At 41.5% G+C, this 17212-nt stretch overlaps 1 protein-coding gene across 14 annotated transcripts in view; it reads left to right on the plus strand.

Moving 5' to 3' along the window:
- The window catches only part of dgkza (diacylglycerol kinase, zeta a), a 517457-nt gene that overhangs the window by 331743 nt on the left and 168502 nt on the right, over positions 1–17212 (plus strand). For 13 of the 14 annotated variants that reach the window (XM_069896152.1, XM_069896153.1, XM_069896150.1 and 10 more), the window contains 9 exons: positions 2062–2130; positions 2996–3067; positions 4826–4942; positions 5298–5369; positions 7819–7914; positions 8863–8945; positions 10377–10437; positions 15533–15646; positions 17031–17171. In XM_069896152.1, the coding sequence (XP_069752253.1) occupies positions 2062–2130; positions 2996–3067; positions 4826–4942; positions 5298–5369; positions 7819–7914; positions 8863–8945; positions 10377–10437; positions 15533–15646; positions 17031–17171 (825 nt within the window). The remainder of the gene's footprint in view (positions 1–2061; positions 2131–2995; positions 3068–4825; positions 4943–5297; positions 5370–7818; positions 7915–8862; positions 8946–10376; positions 10438–15532; positions 15647–17030; positions 17172–17212) is intronic. The other variant, XM_069896143.1, reaches the window with a different exon arrangement.

Consider the following 17212-nt stretch of genomic DNA (forward strand, 5'->3'; position numbering starts at 1 on the left):
TACATTTTTAAAAAACTTTGCGTGCTGTCTAGGCAAGTTGACTCATACAGCAGGTGGCGTAAGAAACAAATAGAGTGCAGGAGGTATTGCTACTGTAGCAATGTCACAGAGTAACTAAAGAATCCACAAATGCTTGGCATAATCATCTTCAGAGATAAACAACTTCTGGTTCTTGACATATTTATCATTAGAACAAATTGGACAGATAGCAAGTATGTCATGGAACAATTCAGCCAGGAGCTCCATTGCTTGAAGGCTGTTAAAGCTGAATCTGTCAGCACCTCCCTAGCTAAATACACTTCCCTGACTAATTCATCTGCTTTTACATCTTGGAAAGGGCCGCTGTTCAATAAATCATTTGTCAATTTTTTAGTATGCGGAACATTGATAATTAGAAAAATATACTGTGTAGTTGTGCGCTTAAATGCACACATAAAATTCACACAAGACGTGACCCTTATGGAAACAGAAGATCTATATATGTAAAAATTCATACAGGATCTTCATACACTGATGTAGAGATCACATATAAACATGATTTCTAAATGTAGAAATTACTTCTGATCTATGTCTATATTATCAATTTATTTCTAGGGGTGGATAAAAACTGGCCTAGAAGTTGCTCCTTTCGGTGTTGAAACACCATAATAGCGACATAAAGTGCAAGAACCTTTAAAATATTTACACATCAATATGATTGAAGTTCTCTTGGGAATGCCATGTTTAAACTGTCTCAGCACCACATTCTCTATTGATGTTTTGCAAGTTTTACAGTCATCAACAGAGCTCAGAAATTGCAATCTGGAGTTGGTTGTTAAAAGGAGCACAGCGCAATAAATGCAGGACTCCTTCCAACTGCAGTAATGTGTGTCACTACTGAATCAGTGATGCATTGATGGGAGGGTTGGCAGTAAAAGAGTTGTCCCAGGAAGTTGGAGGAACCTGGGCGGGCAAGGAAAGAATAGTGCTTACAGGAGGCTTGCTCTGTGTGCAAAGGACCATGGAGGCCTGTAAGGGCTACGGCCAGTTAGTTCTGCCGAGGACGTCGCTGTAAGGTCACGTGTAACGTGAAAGCTGGGGACTCTGGAGTAGCTTGCAAAACATTCAAGTCGCCTGTAGGAGCAGGGAAAACTAGCTGATGTCCCTGCATTTGGGGATGTGGCTGTCCTCTCTCATGCAGCAGTCAGCAGAATATTGATGTATGGTGGAGCTCAGCTCAAAAAGACTGGGAATGGTCTTGAGGCTAGGAAGTCAAGTGGGGCCACACAGTGGCAAAGGCAAGACTTTCCAGGCAAAGTGCAAAGTTGTTTTTGAGGTTGTTGAAGTCTTGGTGGGGTTTCAAAGAATGAAGTTTGTGTCCCTTTAAACAAGACAGTCTTGCATTTTTATATGATTTGGAAACCATATATGGATTTCATCACTAAGAGTCCATCCACATCGTCCATAACACCCACTCCTCGTAATTAATATATTAGGAATATATGAATAGTGAATGATAAATACATTCCAGTGTTTTTTTTTTCTTTTTTCTCTCTTTTTGGGGAGGGGAGGGAGCAGGATAAAAAGAAAAAAAATATATATAATTTTGTATTGTTTTGTATTGCATTGTATTGTTATATGATGAAGAATTATATGTATGTATTGATGCAAATGAAAAATAAAATTTAAAAAAAAACAGGACAGTCTCCGAGCCGATAACAATTCTTGTCTTTGAGGGAGTGCAGTGATGGTTCACCAGACTGATTCCTGAGATGGCAGGATGTATGAAGAAAGATGAGGGTTATACGTTGGAATTTAGAGGAATGAGAGGAAATCTCATCAAGACATATAAAATTCTGACAGGGCTAGATAGTTGAGATACAAGAAGAATGTTCCCAATATTGGGGAAGCCCAGAATGGGAGTCACACTCAGAGGATAAGGGGTAAGCCATTTAGGACTGAGATGAGGATAGAAATGTCTTCACTCCCGACTACAAAAAGTTATTGATACCAGTTAAAAGCGAGCTGGATGTAGCACCGACACTGACCTGCTGTTTCTTTGTTTCCCCTTTGCCCTTGCAGCCCACGTTTGTCCGGCACCATTGGGTTCATCGGAGGCGGCAAGAGGGCAAGTGCAAGCAGTGTGGCAAGGTGAGAGGGCTCCGGCGTTGCGTGGGACTGAACCGTGATGCAGGGAAGGGGGAGGCAGTGTGAATCCTCAAGCTGATAGTGTGCCTGATGGCACACACTGATAGTGTGTCCTTCTCAGCAAGATTCTGCAAGGTCTGAGTGAATGTTATTGCTGGTTCATTGTTCACCTCAACCAGAAGTGAAGGGAAGCCAGAAAATAAGTGGGTGTGTGGCTGCACCAAGTCAGTCAGTCATAAAGCTGACTTCACAGGAGTAAACTGCATAATTGCCTCAGGAATTGAGGAGACAGTGATGTTGATATGAGATCAAGACATGTGCCCATGAAAATTATTGTTGAAATAAGCATTTCAATGCTTGATGCTGATTAGGTTTTTTGTTTGGGTGATGACCACAAAACACTGGATTAATTCTCTGCCAAGCAGTTATCTTCTATCAGAGCCTCTGCGGAGCTCACATAAATCTAAAAGGGCCCCTGCATCCTGTCATTTATTGGAGCCTCCAAATAGCTTCCTCTCAAAAGTTGTGCCGTCCATTGCCTGCAAAAGAAATGCTGTTAAATTGGAATACTTCAAAAGGAAAATTATTTTGCCAACTTGAGAAAGTTTAGTCCTATTAAAAGAATTTTTCTTCATCCCAAAACTAGTGGTTAAAACAACCAAGCATCATCTCTCTCCATCTGTTAGAAGGCTTTGAACAGTCTGGGGTCTGGGAGGTTTACACGGGTCAGGAAGGTGCTTTACCATTGAACAAGGCATTGCCTTCCAGCCTCTGGGCTATCTTTGTTGTGGTTTTGGGTCATCTCCCAAAGGATACGTTGAACTGAATTTGGCAGCTTTGTGAATTTTTTTTATTTTTTCCTTCACAGGGTTTCCAGCAGAAGTTTACATTTCACAGTAAAGAGATTGTAGCCATTAGCTGTTCCTGGTGTAAGCAAGCGGTAAGTCTCACGTTTCTATTGGAGCAACTCTTTGGCAGCCCCAAGGTTACTGGCCACGAAACCCATGCTGGTTCTTGGCATAGGCTTCCCCAGGGATCCTGGCTCACAACTCTGGCAGTGCTCCTCACCCCATGTAATTGGCTGGATGCGCTGATAGAAGGACTTTGACATCTGGTGTGGCCTCAGCTTACTGGCTGTCAAAGATGTCCCAGCTGTATAATGAACATGAACCTTTGTGTAAAAAGGTTCAAAATCAACGGGTTGTGCTTAAAATAAATAAAAACTATGTTTGAGGATTATCTACTATTTTATTAACCTTAAACAACAAATAAGAATTTAAAAGCACACTGATTTCTCCCATTCACTGTACAGATAGACCCCGACACGATGTTCTGACTGGTGATATTTCGAAGTCACGATGATCAGAATCAGTGTCTACCTCTATCACTGTGGTTGCTTTTCCTTCTCGTACAATCAACGCACACAGATCGCTTCCCAACCATGCTTTATTGGACCCAATGCCGTGTTATTTTTTAAAAAAGGTGATTTGGAACTTATGCGCAGATTGCAGTTGCTGGGGAGGGAGAGAGAGATTGAAGAGGGAGACGGCAATCTGCGCATGCGTTCCAAATTGTAGCGTAGGTTGCAAAGTGACACCACTGCTCCTAATTGCCAGGCGCCATCTCAAGCTCCCAGCAGGAATGGGGACGTCGGCCTCCTGGCAGTAGCGGCTCAGTATACTACGTGTACAGGTAGAGCCTGACATGATAATTTGACCTTACGATGTGAATCACCATCATAAGTTGGGTCTACCTGTAATAGGCTGATGTACCTGCACCAGGTTGAAGATCAAGCCCAGTGACCGATTTTTCAGCCTGAGAGGCAGAAACCTGTGGGGGTTGCACTGCCGCATCGGACTTTGTGAGGGCTGCACAGTGCTGTACTGGATGGAAGTCTGTACTTCAGACAATGTTCTGCAATAGCCCAGATATGGACTTCCCTGCTGACTGAGTTGGGCAGTTCCCCATGGAAGATCTGGACCATGAGAGAATCAATCCTGTCTCCGGTCTGGTGCATTTTAACTGAAATGCCAAATCTGGTTTTGAAAGCACCAAGCTTGGAGACATTCAACAAAAAAAACACAACTGATGTTACAAGTCAACAGCCTTTGTGTGTGAGAGATTTCAGAGATGAGCAGATTTTAATCATATGTAGCTAAAATGTTGTCCATGTCCGAGAATGAACAAACATGAGGGACAATAATGATTTGATGATGACTGGAAAGAAATTAGCATTTGGTTTGTGCTATTAATACACTGAAAATCCGCTCACTTCTGACCTATTTGTTCACGCACTTCGAAAACTAAATTTTATTTTAGCTGAATACTTACTTGTTGGCTGTTCACCAGCTTCCTGCACCATGCATTTTCCTCATTCAGTTTACTCAAGGATTAGGGAAATCCTAGGTCTCCCTTTAGTTAAGATGTATCGAAAACTAGCTAGTTGCATAGAGAGTATCCTCTTTGGGAACTGTAGCAGTGGCAAGATCTATGTTCACGAGTTTTATGCCATCTTGAGGTACGGGATTGATAATGTCGATGTCAGCAGGCCAAATGTTTCCTTTTCCATTCTTGCACCCTGGTGTAATGGTGTTGGGATGCTCCAAAAACTGAACTGGTGATGAGAAGATGGGAGGAGGAGGAGTGAAATGAATATTTTGCTCTTTACTCAACTTGTTTGGTCTGGCCTGTCCTGCAGTATCACAACAAGGTGACGTGCTTCATGCTACAACAGATTGAGGAGCCCTGTACACTGGGTGCCCACGCTGCTGTTATCATTCCGCCAACTTGGATCATTCGGGTGAGGCGGGCTCAGGTGAGGAGGATGTGCTGAAAAGTCTCTGTTTTAATTTTTTAATTAAAAAAAAATGTAGGCATACAGCAGGGCAACAGGCCATTTTGCCCCACGAGTGCCTGCTGCCCAATTTACACCCAATTAGCTTACACCCTCAGTATGTTTCGAATGGTGGGAGGAAGCAAGAGCCCCCAAGGAAGACCCATAGAGACACCGGGAGAATGTATAAACTCATTACAGACAGCGCTGAATTCGAACCCCAGTCCCGATTGCTTCCACTAAAGGCGTTGCACTAACTGCTACGCCAACCATGCTGCCCTTTTCCAGTGTGAGCTTGACTTGTCACGAACTTGCTCTTTCCTTTTCAACCCCCTAGAATTCTCTGAAAGCAAGCAAAAAGAAAAAACGGACCTCATTTAAAAGGAAGCCTAGTAAGAAGGGAGCTGAGGTAAGCAGCAATACAATCTTTTTGTTTTGTACTGAATCACTGTTCAGACCAATGAATGTTTGGATTTGGTTATGGAATGGGAACGTTCAAGTTATCAGCAGGGCCAAGTATAAAAAGGGAATGGGATAGTAGTTTAATTTTTTTATTCAAATTTGTTCTTGGTGTGTGACCATCAGGAGAGTCCCAAGGGGAAGTTGTGGTGGGTTGAACTATTGTAGAATACCTATTGGTTATGCCCCATGATACCAGATTTTAGATTTATTGTCAGAGTACATACATGACATCACATACAGCCCTGAGATTCCTTTTTCTTGCGGGTGCAGCTGAATTGGCACTAATTGGTAGTGCAAAAAATAAACTGCTGACAGCATAAACATGTAAACAAATAAAGAACTGTAAACAGATAATGAATGTAAACAAACTGTGCAATACAGAGAGAATAACAAAGAAAATCAATAAAGTGCACAAATAAAAGTCCATAAATGAGTCCCTGATTGAGTTTGTCATTGAGGAGTCTGATGGTGGAGGGGTAGCAGCTGTCCCTGAACCTGCTGGTGAAAGTCTTGTGGCACCTATAACTCTTCCTGATGGCAGTAGCGAGAACAAAGCTTATGCTGGGTGGTGTGGGTCTTTGATGATTGCTGCTATTCTTCGATGGCAGCGTTCCCTGTAGATGTTCTCAATAGTGGAGAGAGTTTTGTCTGTGATGTCCTAGGCTGTGTCCACTACCTTTTGGAGAACTTTATACTCAGGAGTATTAGTGTTTGCATACCAGACCATGATGCAGCCAGTCAGCACACTTTCCACCACACCTCTATAGAAATTTGCCAGGGTTTCTGTTGTCATAACAAGCCTCTGCAAACTCCTGATGAAATAGAGGCGCTGATGCGCTTTCTTCACGATGCCGTTGGTGTGTTGGATCCAGGAAAGATCCTCTGAGATAATAATTCCCAACAACTTAAATTTGCTCACCCTCTCCACCTCTGATTTCCCCCAATGATCACTGGATTCTATACCTCTGGCTTACCTTTCCTGGTCAAGATAAGAAACTGCAAGAGAGGTTGCAAGCTGCATTGTCCCATCTGCTGCACTGTGGAGTGGTGGATCGAATGCCTTCTACATACAAAATTCAATGGGCACGTGGGGAGTGGGTGGATAAAGTGAACAAGGTATTTCATCCTGATCCCAATGGCATCTGTTGTCTCTCCATCTTTGGCGAATGCACAAAAATCTTTAATTTCCCTCCCCAAGTTTCTCTAGCTCTCTGTCGTCCTCCTTTAATACATATCAAAGTTGGAGATCCTAACCTTGGAACTAAAAATTAAATCAAAACTGTCTGCTCTGTCAAAAATTGCAATGACATGCTCTCAAGAAGAGTAGGAAGGTTCTCCCTACTTTCTTGGCCAAATTTGACCTCCAAAATGCCTTGATAGAGAAAATGCTTCTCGTGATGATACCACTGACTCCAAAACGGTTGAGAATGTTTGAGTAGTGTCATGATCCCCTTTTAGAGCTGTAAAGTCGGCTTTTATCTGCCTTTTGAGCTCTGTGTTTAAAAAATCTAAGGTGGATTAGGTTGGCCAGACTTGCCTGTCTTCGATCCTCCAAGAGGGGGTACTCTCAGCGGTGGGGTGTAGTGCTGTGGGACCTACCTAAAATGGTTGACCCATGTTGCCGGGTGAAGACGGGAAGGGCTGATGACATCTTTACCATGCGAGGGAAATTCAGATTGTAGCAACCTCATCAGTACCAATGAAATAGCTTAAAAATTTTGATTACAATGCTCAGAAAATTTGGGTTTAAAAACTGCACAGAATGTAAAAGGCTATCAAACACATGTTGTTCCTCCACCAATTTAAGTGCACAGCAGTGACGGGTGCATATTGTTTTACATTACTGTTGACAGCAACGTTCCCACCTCTTTTGCTTTGGGAAGCCGGCTTGCAGTGTGAAAGAAATCACAGAGTTGGCTTTTTTTTGCCTCTGTGAACATGCAAGCCAGCTTCCTAAGACGGGTCATGTCTACCATGGCATTGCAGTATAAAATGGTCTACACACTCACCCCTTTCTCTCACAGCTGTTCTGTTCTTTTGCAGTCATTCTCTGCCTCAAAATGTGAATTGTCAGTCTTGCCTTCAATAACTCTTCAGCTCCCCCTGTTGGCTCTATTCACTTACTACTCTGCATAAAGTGTAGGGCAATGTTCTTGTTTGGAATATAACCTGTTGATTGTTTTGTGACCCTGTGGGATACTTCCACTAGCAAGCCTGGCCACTGAGGTCTCCGAGAAGATAGAACTTGAATGCACTTGTTCAAAATCATCAATAATGCAGTTTGTTACCTATATATATTATTCTTGGATATACCTGGAATGGGTAGTAAGAGAGATGAACATGCAGGTGCATATCATTGCTCTGGTCTAACATTTTTTCCCCCCCTTTGGAAACAGGAAGGAAGATGGAGGCCCTTTATCATAAAGCCTATCCCATCTTCGCTGATGAAGCCATTGTTGGTGTTTGTCAATCCCAAGAGTGGGGGAAATCAGGTGCGTGCTTCCTCTGCCTGGTAGAGTAGATCATATAGCATTGGACAAAGGAGAGAATCCAGTGGATATCTTTGGATAAGAATATGCTGTGCAACTCTTTTGCAGAGTCCATTGGAGTCAGTTTTGGGACCATTACTTCTACGTTTCCCTTTTTTTCCCCCTCTCAGATGCAAATATGATTTGGCTTCAGAAGATGGTATATGAGAGCCAGTCGATGATAGGAAAGAGGAAAGAGTAGCCTGTGTCACTGCCAAATACCAGTTGTACTGCTTGTAAATTCAGGAAAGAAAAAAAAATCTGCCTAGATTTCTGGCTTTACACAAAAATTGCACTTCCGTGATGCTTCTGGCTGCATCAGCTCCAAGTTCTTGGGACATGGGACAGATTGGTCACTGGGCAAGAAGTGAGGGCTTGCAGGGAGATTCAGAATCCCATAGTGAGCTAGCACCTGAGAATGAAAGAGGGAGATTTTACTCGTGACATTATGATGAATGTAAAGGAGAATATGTGACTTGCAGCTGACTTTCCCAGTCGCCTGATAGCCATCACTTTGGTTCCTTCCAAAATTCTTCCGAGTCTTAACTGTACCATTCAGGTGGAAAATAAAACGATTGTCCTCAAGGTGGCATATTGTGGATTTTATTTTGATGTCCTGTGTGGTCTTGAAAAAGATATTATGAAACTGAATGTGGTCATTCTTGAATTCCCAGCTCCTCATCCTGCTGAACTGCTACACTACTGCCGGTAGAGTTGCAGTATTCCAGAAAATGCAGTTCCCAGTAATGGCATTTGACGTTGGCCTGCCTCAAAGCAGATCTAAACAGGTTTAAGTTTGTGAAGCAAATATGTATGAGTGTAAACTCCCATTTATTAGGATAGTCAATTTATAGTTTCAGACTTACAGTAATGCAGGTGATGTTGATTAACGTTTATTCAATTCCTTTTCAGGGGGCGAAGATTATCCAATCATTCATGTGGTATCTAAATCCAAGACAAGTATTTGATATGTGTCAGGGAAATCCTAAGGATGTGTAAGTCTGGGGCAATTATTCAAGTTTAAACGACTCAGCTGGTAGCAAGTATTTGTGGGGGAGGATGTGGAAGGGGAAATTGTTTGCAGTCCAGCAAAGTATATGCACTTGTGGGGATTAGTCATAAAAATAGAAGCTTGACCATGGGAAGGGTATTGATTTAAAAAGCACGATCCCGGTTGTGTTCTTGAGTTTTTTTCCCAAGGGATTCCTCCCTTCATGTTGAGTTAGCAATAATTAGTTTCATGCTGTATTCATGCCCAAGGTGGCTGTTACTCAGATCTGTTGAGAGAGAAATGCACAATCACCCTCCTACTAGTGTCCTTTCTCCCAGTTTGACATGGTTTCTACCACAGAATTGTCATGCCTGTTCAAGTGTGGTCTGCTTAGATGGAGAGAGGGGCAGGATCACCACCAGTCCTAGGGCAAGGGGGTATCAGTATTTCCAAATGCTGAGTTGATGTCTATGTGCAAGTATAGACATGTTGGGAGGAGGTGACTTGAGAATTCCAGCTCGAGGTTCAGATGCTGCAAGTAAATGCAGAAGAATGATCCTGCACTCTGATGTGATTGCCGAAACTGAGGTTTGACTTCAGCTCAGCTTTGATTTAAAAAAAAAATAGGTGATACTTGATGTCCCAGAACAATCCTTTTACCTCCAGAAAGGGGTTTATCAAAGGCTGGAGCATGCAGTATCATGAATTGCGATAGTCCGCATACAGCAGTTTGCCTGTGGGAAGGTGTGCTGCTTGACAGACAGAACGAACGCCAATGTCCTGCAAATTGTCACTGAACTGACAGAGATCTGTGGATGCGCAGATGATTATTTTGAGGCACTAAAAAGTCTAGCCAACGTGGTAATGGATGGCATTCTGAGATACAGTTAAGCTAGGATGTTGGAGAGTTGACTAAATACTTTGTATCTAATCACTCTTCCACCTGACATGCTGACAGAAATTAATCAACAGACCAAGGTTCTGAACACTTGAACAGGTATTGCGCACCCTTTATTCATTGATCTTCACCTTAAATAAATTTTTATCTTTCTATTTTGGAAATCTTGGAATTGTTCAATTTAAGCTTTGACTTTAATAAAGAATGATCTATTTTGTCAAATTCTATAAAAGGCACCCTACTTATCTGGGCAAAGGTGTATAAAAGGAGAGTAAGATTATCAAGTTGTGATTTTTTTTAAAAATCATTAATTATTGTTATCCAACACGTTCGTAAGTTGAGAAATGTTCTGAAGTTGAATTCAATTCCTTTAGGTGGTGCTATAGTTGCTAGAGGTTTGTGCAGCAGTCCCATCCTGAGATTTCTCACAGCTTTTAAACTAAAGGTGAATCTGTGATCACAGCTCCGAGGGCAGGAGTTGCTGCTTTCTTCAAAGCTGGTGTTAGGCTTTTTAAAAATCGTCATTTGCTTTTGCAGTTTGGAATTATACCGAAAGGTACAGAATTTGCGCATTTTGGCCTGCGGAGGTGATGGCACTGTAAGTATTTATACTTAATATATTTCTCGCTTTTTTTAGTTTCTGAATTAGTCTGTTAAAATGAAAAATGATATTATTCCTGTGGTCTAGTTCACAAGGTTACCCGTGTGATTCAGTGAATGTTGTGGCAGTGTGTGAAAGTCACTTTTTAAAAATGGGATTTTGCACTGATTAAACTGTGCAAGGACTAAAGCCATCCGGGGTAATTTCCATCAGTTAAAACCAATGATCCCTCAAATTTTTAGTCGTCTATGTGCATAAATATCTTGTGCTTTTTTGTCCCCTGTGACAGAAGTATGTGCGCACTGAAGAGTTGTGCAAATGTAAACTTAATATTGTTTCAAGATCATTTTGGCACTGTCTATCTCTCATCTAAGATATATATTTGTGCATGTTTGTCTCTTCTCCATGCAAATCAATATGGAGCACTCTAGAAATGTCCAAGGAGGTTTAGTCGGGCTAACATTGGATGCTGAATGCCATGACCACGTTGAATTTAATCCTTAAGGTCCTATGAAGTTAAAAAGCTCAATTTTATTTTAACTTGAACTAGGTACATCTCAATTAGTTACAATGATGTGCATCAACGAACATTCAGAGTAAAAACAAGTGGCCAAACCCAGTTCAATATGAGGCCCAAAAAAGTGGAGCCACATTGGCAGAAGCTCTTCACAGTCCCATAGAGTTAGACAAAGAAGAAAGCGAGAAACAGCAGAGGAACATCAGTCTGACCTCACTGTTGATGCTTCCAGACATGCAAGGAGCAGTCAGCAGGAAACAAAAGCAGAGATACACCCGTCTCAGTGCTCAGGCCTCAAGACAGGGAAGGGGGGCAGGCAGCAGGAAACTGATGCCGCCAGGCATTCCATGAGCAGACAAGAGTTTGCTGAGGAAGAACAAGCAAGACTCCAAGCAGCGCGAACAAAAGCCACGAGCTGAAAGGTAGCACCATTTACTACCTGCTAAATGCTGCATTCAATTACTCAGTTGACATTCTTCCATTAATGCAGTTGTAATTGGCTTCATGTCAGAGGTATGCCAACATTGTGGAGCAAAGGATTATGCAGAATTACCATGAAGTATTTTAGGTATTTTGTTTTAACCATGTAGTCAACAACTGAGTGTTTTATTTCCCGGGCAATGCCGGATATCCTGGTAGTGGCTGATAAAACGGCATTGGCATGTTTTAATATAAGAAATGATTCCATTCTACAAAGTAATGTATTTAGTTAAGACTTTATTCTATACTTTGAACTACTTGGTTCAGTTTGTTGTTCCATTAATTACTACATTATTTTAGGTAACTAACCTTTTGTGCACACATAAATTTCCTTTGTGCACTAGTTGCAAAATGTGTCTCCACATGCACACGCGCACAGTTTAGAGGGAAAGGCCTCTGACTCCATCTCTCTTACTCAGGCTTGCTGTATCCTTGGCACCTCAATCAACCCTTGAGCTAAGCTTCCAGCCATCGTAAATACTGCCTATCAATGGGTACCTCTTCTTCCTCATTATGTCACCACTCATCTCTTTCTGTTCCTCCCTCAGTCACTGCCTAGGCATGGCAGAATCTGGCAATTCCTTGCTAAAGCTGGCCAAGCCTTCAACATGCCATAACATCACCCCTGCACTGAATGTTTGGCGGAGGCTTAGGGGTCTAATGCAGTATCATTTTCTTGTGTTGTGCTATTCTGGGCATGAAGCTGATGTTATTTGGATTTACCATGGAATTGGGAAGGGGGAATCTAAATGGTTATATGGTTATATCCAGAAATACTGTGATAGGATTTTCATCACATTTTGAAACCAAGCTGCACATTTAAGAATTTCTTTTTGCTTGATATGCTGTGCTCTTCCCCATCATTTCCGTATGGCAACTAAAGTTTTGATCATTGGAAAGCATTGTATCCCATGATGAACACCTGGGAATTTTGTTTTTTTTCCTATGAAATGGATCCTCTTTGGTTTCCAAAGTAAATGCCTTATCCTGTTGTTTGGAAGATTAGCACTGCTCTGCTGGGGTCAGATTGTAATGGTTCTCTACAGTATTTTCCACTTGTTTGAAAACTTGCTCTACTCTCTTCAGGAAGTAGGAATTGATGGGGCCAGGGGTTTAGCTATGGAGGCAGGTAATTGGGGTGGTTCTTCGTGATAGGAAAGGCATGACAGAATCTGTGACCTTGAAAGCTTAGAATTTAATGGAGCTTGGCTTGGCAACAGCTGTATTTTTTGAGTTAGGAGAAGGGCAAAACGAACAAATTATTATTGAATAAAGCATTGGTTTATTTTTTATTGATTTGTAACTGTAGTTGCATTTCATTTGTAAGGAAGGTCCCCAAGAACAGGTTGTTCAGTAAATCATGAGGAATAGGAAAAGACAGGACAGGATAGTCAGGGGTGAGGGGGGGATTGATTGACCAACGAAGTGTGACATACTAGGACAGAAGATGTAAACAAAAGTATGCAGCACAAAACAGATCCAGAGTTTGTTAACACTTTAGGATATTGTTTGATGGTCTTTATTTGAATGGAGACAGTATTTGCAAGAAGGTAAAAATATAATCTTATGACCAATCCCAAGATGTGCTGGCAGGGTGATCAGATTTGATGCTCTATATTTCCAGGTTATATAATGTTCCTAAAGAATGAGCCAAAAGGGGAAAGAGTCAATGTAGCCTTGTGAGTAGAGGAAAGTATTAGTGATGTTGAGTTGTGATCTAGGGTCAGAAGCCAGTTACATAGAATCAGTTTGGGTTGAAATCTTGAAGAGAAGTGGAAAGAAGACAATAGGTGGGAATCATATTTAGGACCCTAAAATGTGACCTCTTCGTAAAGTGGAGCATAAATGGGGAAAAATCTAGGGCGATTGAAGGGATCTGCAACTGTCATGTTAGATTTTAATCTGCACATTGATTGGATGAACCAAATTGGGAAGGGTATCATACATAAAGAATTGTGGAGTACTTCATAATTTGACCTCCCAGCACATTTCCCTAGTCCAGATTAAACTCCATCTGCCATTTCTCTGCCCGCATTTCCAATTGATCGATATCTGTATGTTCTCCCAATTTCTGCCTGCATTTTGTCACACCTTTCAAAACATATGGGGGTTGTAGATTAACTGGATGCAGTATTTGGGCAGTACAAGGTTGTGGGCCACAATGGCCTGTTACGTGCTGTTTATCAAAATTTAATTTGTTTTTTCAAAAAATTGTATCCTTTGACATCTTCCTCACCATTAACAGCTCTGCCACTTTTTGCATTGTCTTCAAACTTGCTAATCAACCCACCTCCATTTTCGTCCAAATCATACACATGTATCACGAACATTAGAGGTTCCAGCACTGATGCTTGCAGAACATTGTTAGTCACAGATTTTTATCAGAAAAACAGGCCTCCACTACTATCCTTTCTCTTGATGGCCAACCCACTTTTGAACCCAATCTACCAAATATCCCGAGATCCTATGTGCCTTCAACTTCTGCATCAGTTGTCCATGAGCGACCTTGTTGAAAACTTTATTGAAGTCCATGTGTACAACATTCATTGCTCCACCCTCATCAACCATCTTCATCACTTCAAAAAATGCAATCAAAACCTGTTTAAAAGACATGTTTGCTATCCATAAAATATCAGATGCCTCCAGATCCGATTCCCTCAAGAATCTTCTCAAATAACTTGCACACCACTGATGGCTCACTGACCCATAGTTTCTTGGTTTGAGTGAAGTTCAGAGGGATCTAGATGCTCTAATACATGAATTACAGAAAGTTATCCTTAGGGTATTAATTAATTCTAACAAATATTCTTTCAAAAGGGTCTTGAAATAACAGCATCACTTTATAGAGTAATACAGAATAGAAGTGGCTCTCCTGTACATTTTAAAACTTGTTAAAATAAAACTTTGCTCGAGAATGGCCCAGAAGTAATTTGGATTTCAATCCAGTCCTTAACCTGAAAAAGCGATGCACTTACTGTGTACCAAGGCCATTATCTACCTCTAGATTAAATGCACAAGCTCCAAGAAACCCTTGTGAAGACCAGGAAGGGATTTATCCCCAAATTCTCAGTGGTATTTATCCTTCATTGAACTTCACATTTATCTATTATATCAATGCTACTTCTGGAACTTTAATGTACAGCAATTGTTTGCCACACCTTAATAAAGATGCAGTGATAGACATTGACCATGAAAAATATTACACAAATACTTTGCTACAACCATTTAAAATGACCATGTTGCTTCCTTTCTTTTTAAAGAAAGCAGGGACAATCATTTTTGGTCAGATAGAAGGATTTTTGCAAAAATCTATTTCTAGTAGGCACTGCTACTGAAAACTTGTTTTAAATCACTGCTAAAGGAACAAGTGCAACAGCTCCTTGGATTACACATGAGCTGACTTGGGGGAAATCTGACTTTGTGCAAATCATCCTATTTTTACAGCATCTTTCGAGAGAGTAATAATAAAATATTTAATGACGTTCATTATTAAGTGGATGCAGTATATATTCTATTAGTTTGATAATGGGTCATGTTAGGGTGATTATTTAATAAAATGAATAATAGAAAATGTGTGTAGTCTGATACAATATGGGTAGCTGTGAAAACATGGATCGGATTTACAGTGAAATCGGCTTACGGACAGTTCTCGGGATCAGAACTATGAATAGCGTAGCGGTCAGTGCAATGCTTTTACAGCGCCAGCGGCCCGGGTTTAAATCCAACGCTGTGTTTAAGGAGCTTGTATGTTCTCTCTATGACTGCATGGGTTTCCTCCTGATGCTTCAGTTTTCTCCCACCTTCCAAAGAAATGCTGGGTTAGGAGGATAATTGGTCACGTCAATGTATTTGGGTGGCACGGGCTCATGGCTGGAAGGACCTATTACTGTGCTGTACTTGGGAACTGCCTGTACCAGCATTATCTCGGGTTAACTGCCTTGTTAGAATGACTGTTGCAAATGTTGACAAAATTGATGCAGGGGATTTCAATATTATTCTGGATCCATTGGTTTGATTCTGCAAGTATGAATGAAATGCATGATGTAAGTATCCAGTTGGATGTTTTGTTTAATTTGAGTTTCCTTGTTCTGGTAGGTGGGATGGATTCTTTCCATTTTGGATCAATTGCAGCTGAACCCCCCACCTCCTGTTGCTGTACTTCCTCTGGGAACAGGAAATGATCTTGCCAGGACCCTAAACTGGGGTGCGGTAAGTGAAATAAAGTAGCAAAGCAGTTGAATTGATTTTTAAATTACGAGGAATATCTGTTTGCTGTTCAAGAATTTCCTCTTCGCACAGGCCTGCTTTCTGTTTTGCGGCTTTTGTTAATAAGAAAAAGTTTCTTGCTTTTCTACATCATCGAAGCTTGGCTGCCACTCATTATACGTTTGGACTTGTTATTGCTGGACTTTATGGTTCTGTGGAATTAATTTGTGGTGCACCTTTTCATGTTTAAAGGTATTAAATTTAAGTCAGTTACCACAAGCTTCTCAGCCATATGCAGATGTCATCTGCAGAATCCCAACCAGAACCCCATATTGACACATTGCAAGCTGTCTGAAATCTATAGTCCAGGGAGGGGAATGTACACGAGAACTGTATGGATGGAGTAACAATGGGTTATGCAGATTGGGTGCTTCCTGCTCTTTGTGCCGTGCATGGATATGAAGCCGATGAGCTTCATAAAGAAAGAAGCAAAAGACTTTGAGCAGTCTTCTCACTGGAAACTCTGATGAATGAACAGTGTGGTAGAGATTCCCCTCTCGAGTTGCACTGACTGCCCATTATGCAGCCTGCCTGGTGTGCTGGTGCACAAAGGAGAGGACAATAACTGTCATACAAATCTCCGTATTCGCCTGGATGTGTAAGTGACACCCAGAACTATAGCACTGCTTTTATTTCATTTACTCAGGGTGAATCCTTAGTATAATATTTCAAAGATGTGAAGTTAGTCCAAGCCCACCCAATCTGTTTGAACTTAACAATTTACTTTATCACAGGATGCAGTGTCACTAACTATGTTAGCTTTTTATCATCAGCCTGGACTACTTGCTAGGCCATTTTAGCGGGCGGTTAGAAGTCAGTCACATCACTGTAGGGTTGGTCTCTTGAACAGACTATGTTGGATCAGGACCTTTGATCTTCTTTCCTGAAGGGTATTAGTGAACAAAGTGGGGGTTCCTGCCAATTGGGAAGATTTGTGGTGTATACTGTTAACTTTTGATTCCAGATTATTCAATTACAGGAGTTTAAGCTTCATTTGTCAGGGTGAGCTTCATCTACATGCTTCCAGGCCAGTAGTTCAGACCTTCTGGTTGCTCATCCAATAATCACTCTGCCACCATAACCTGAGCTCCGGGGAGCATCTGGCATTGAGCTCCACGTTGCATTTAGTAGTAACAATTGCTGAAGTAAACAAAGAGCTCATTTGCAACTGGAGAGGAAAAAAATAATAATTAGCCTCTCCTGTTTAGATCCAATTTGCATGGGCAAGTAGAGTTTATTAATAGTAAAATCTATTTCTGCCTGGATTTAAGGTTACGCACACGAGTGTTTATTTATACCTCACAATCTGTTTCTGTCATGGGTTCAGGGATACACAGATGAGCCAGTTTCCAAGATCCTGTCCCATGTGGAAGATGGAAACATTGTGCAGCTGGACCGATGGAATCTGTGTGTGGAAGGGAATGCAGACACGGCTGCAGATGAGCGTGATGAAACAGCAGCTGAAAAGGTCAGTGTCTGAGGGTCTTGGGCCTTAAGTGTTCAGGGCTG

This window comes from Narcine bancroftii, chromosome 1 (assembly GCF_036971445.1).
Source record: "Narcine bancroftii isolate sNarBan1 chromosome 1, sNarBan1.hap1, whole genome shotgun sequence".
NCBI classification, from domain to species: domain Eukaryota; kingdom Metazoa; phylum Chordata; class Chondrichthyes; order Torpediniformes; family Narcinidae; genus Narcine; species Narcine bancroftii.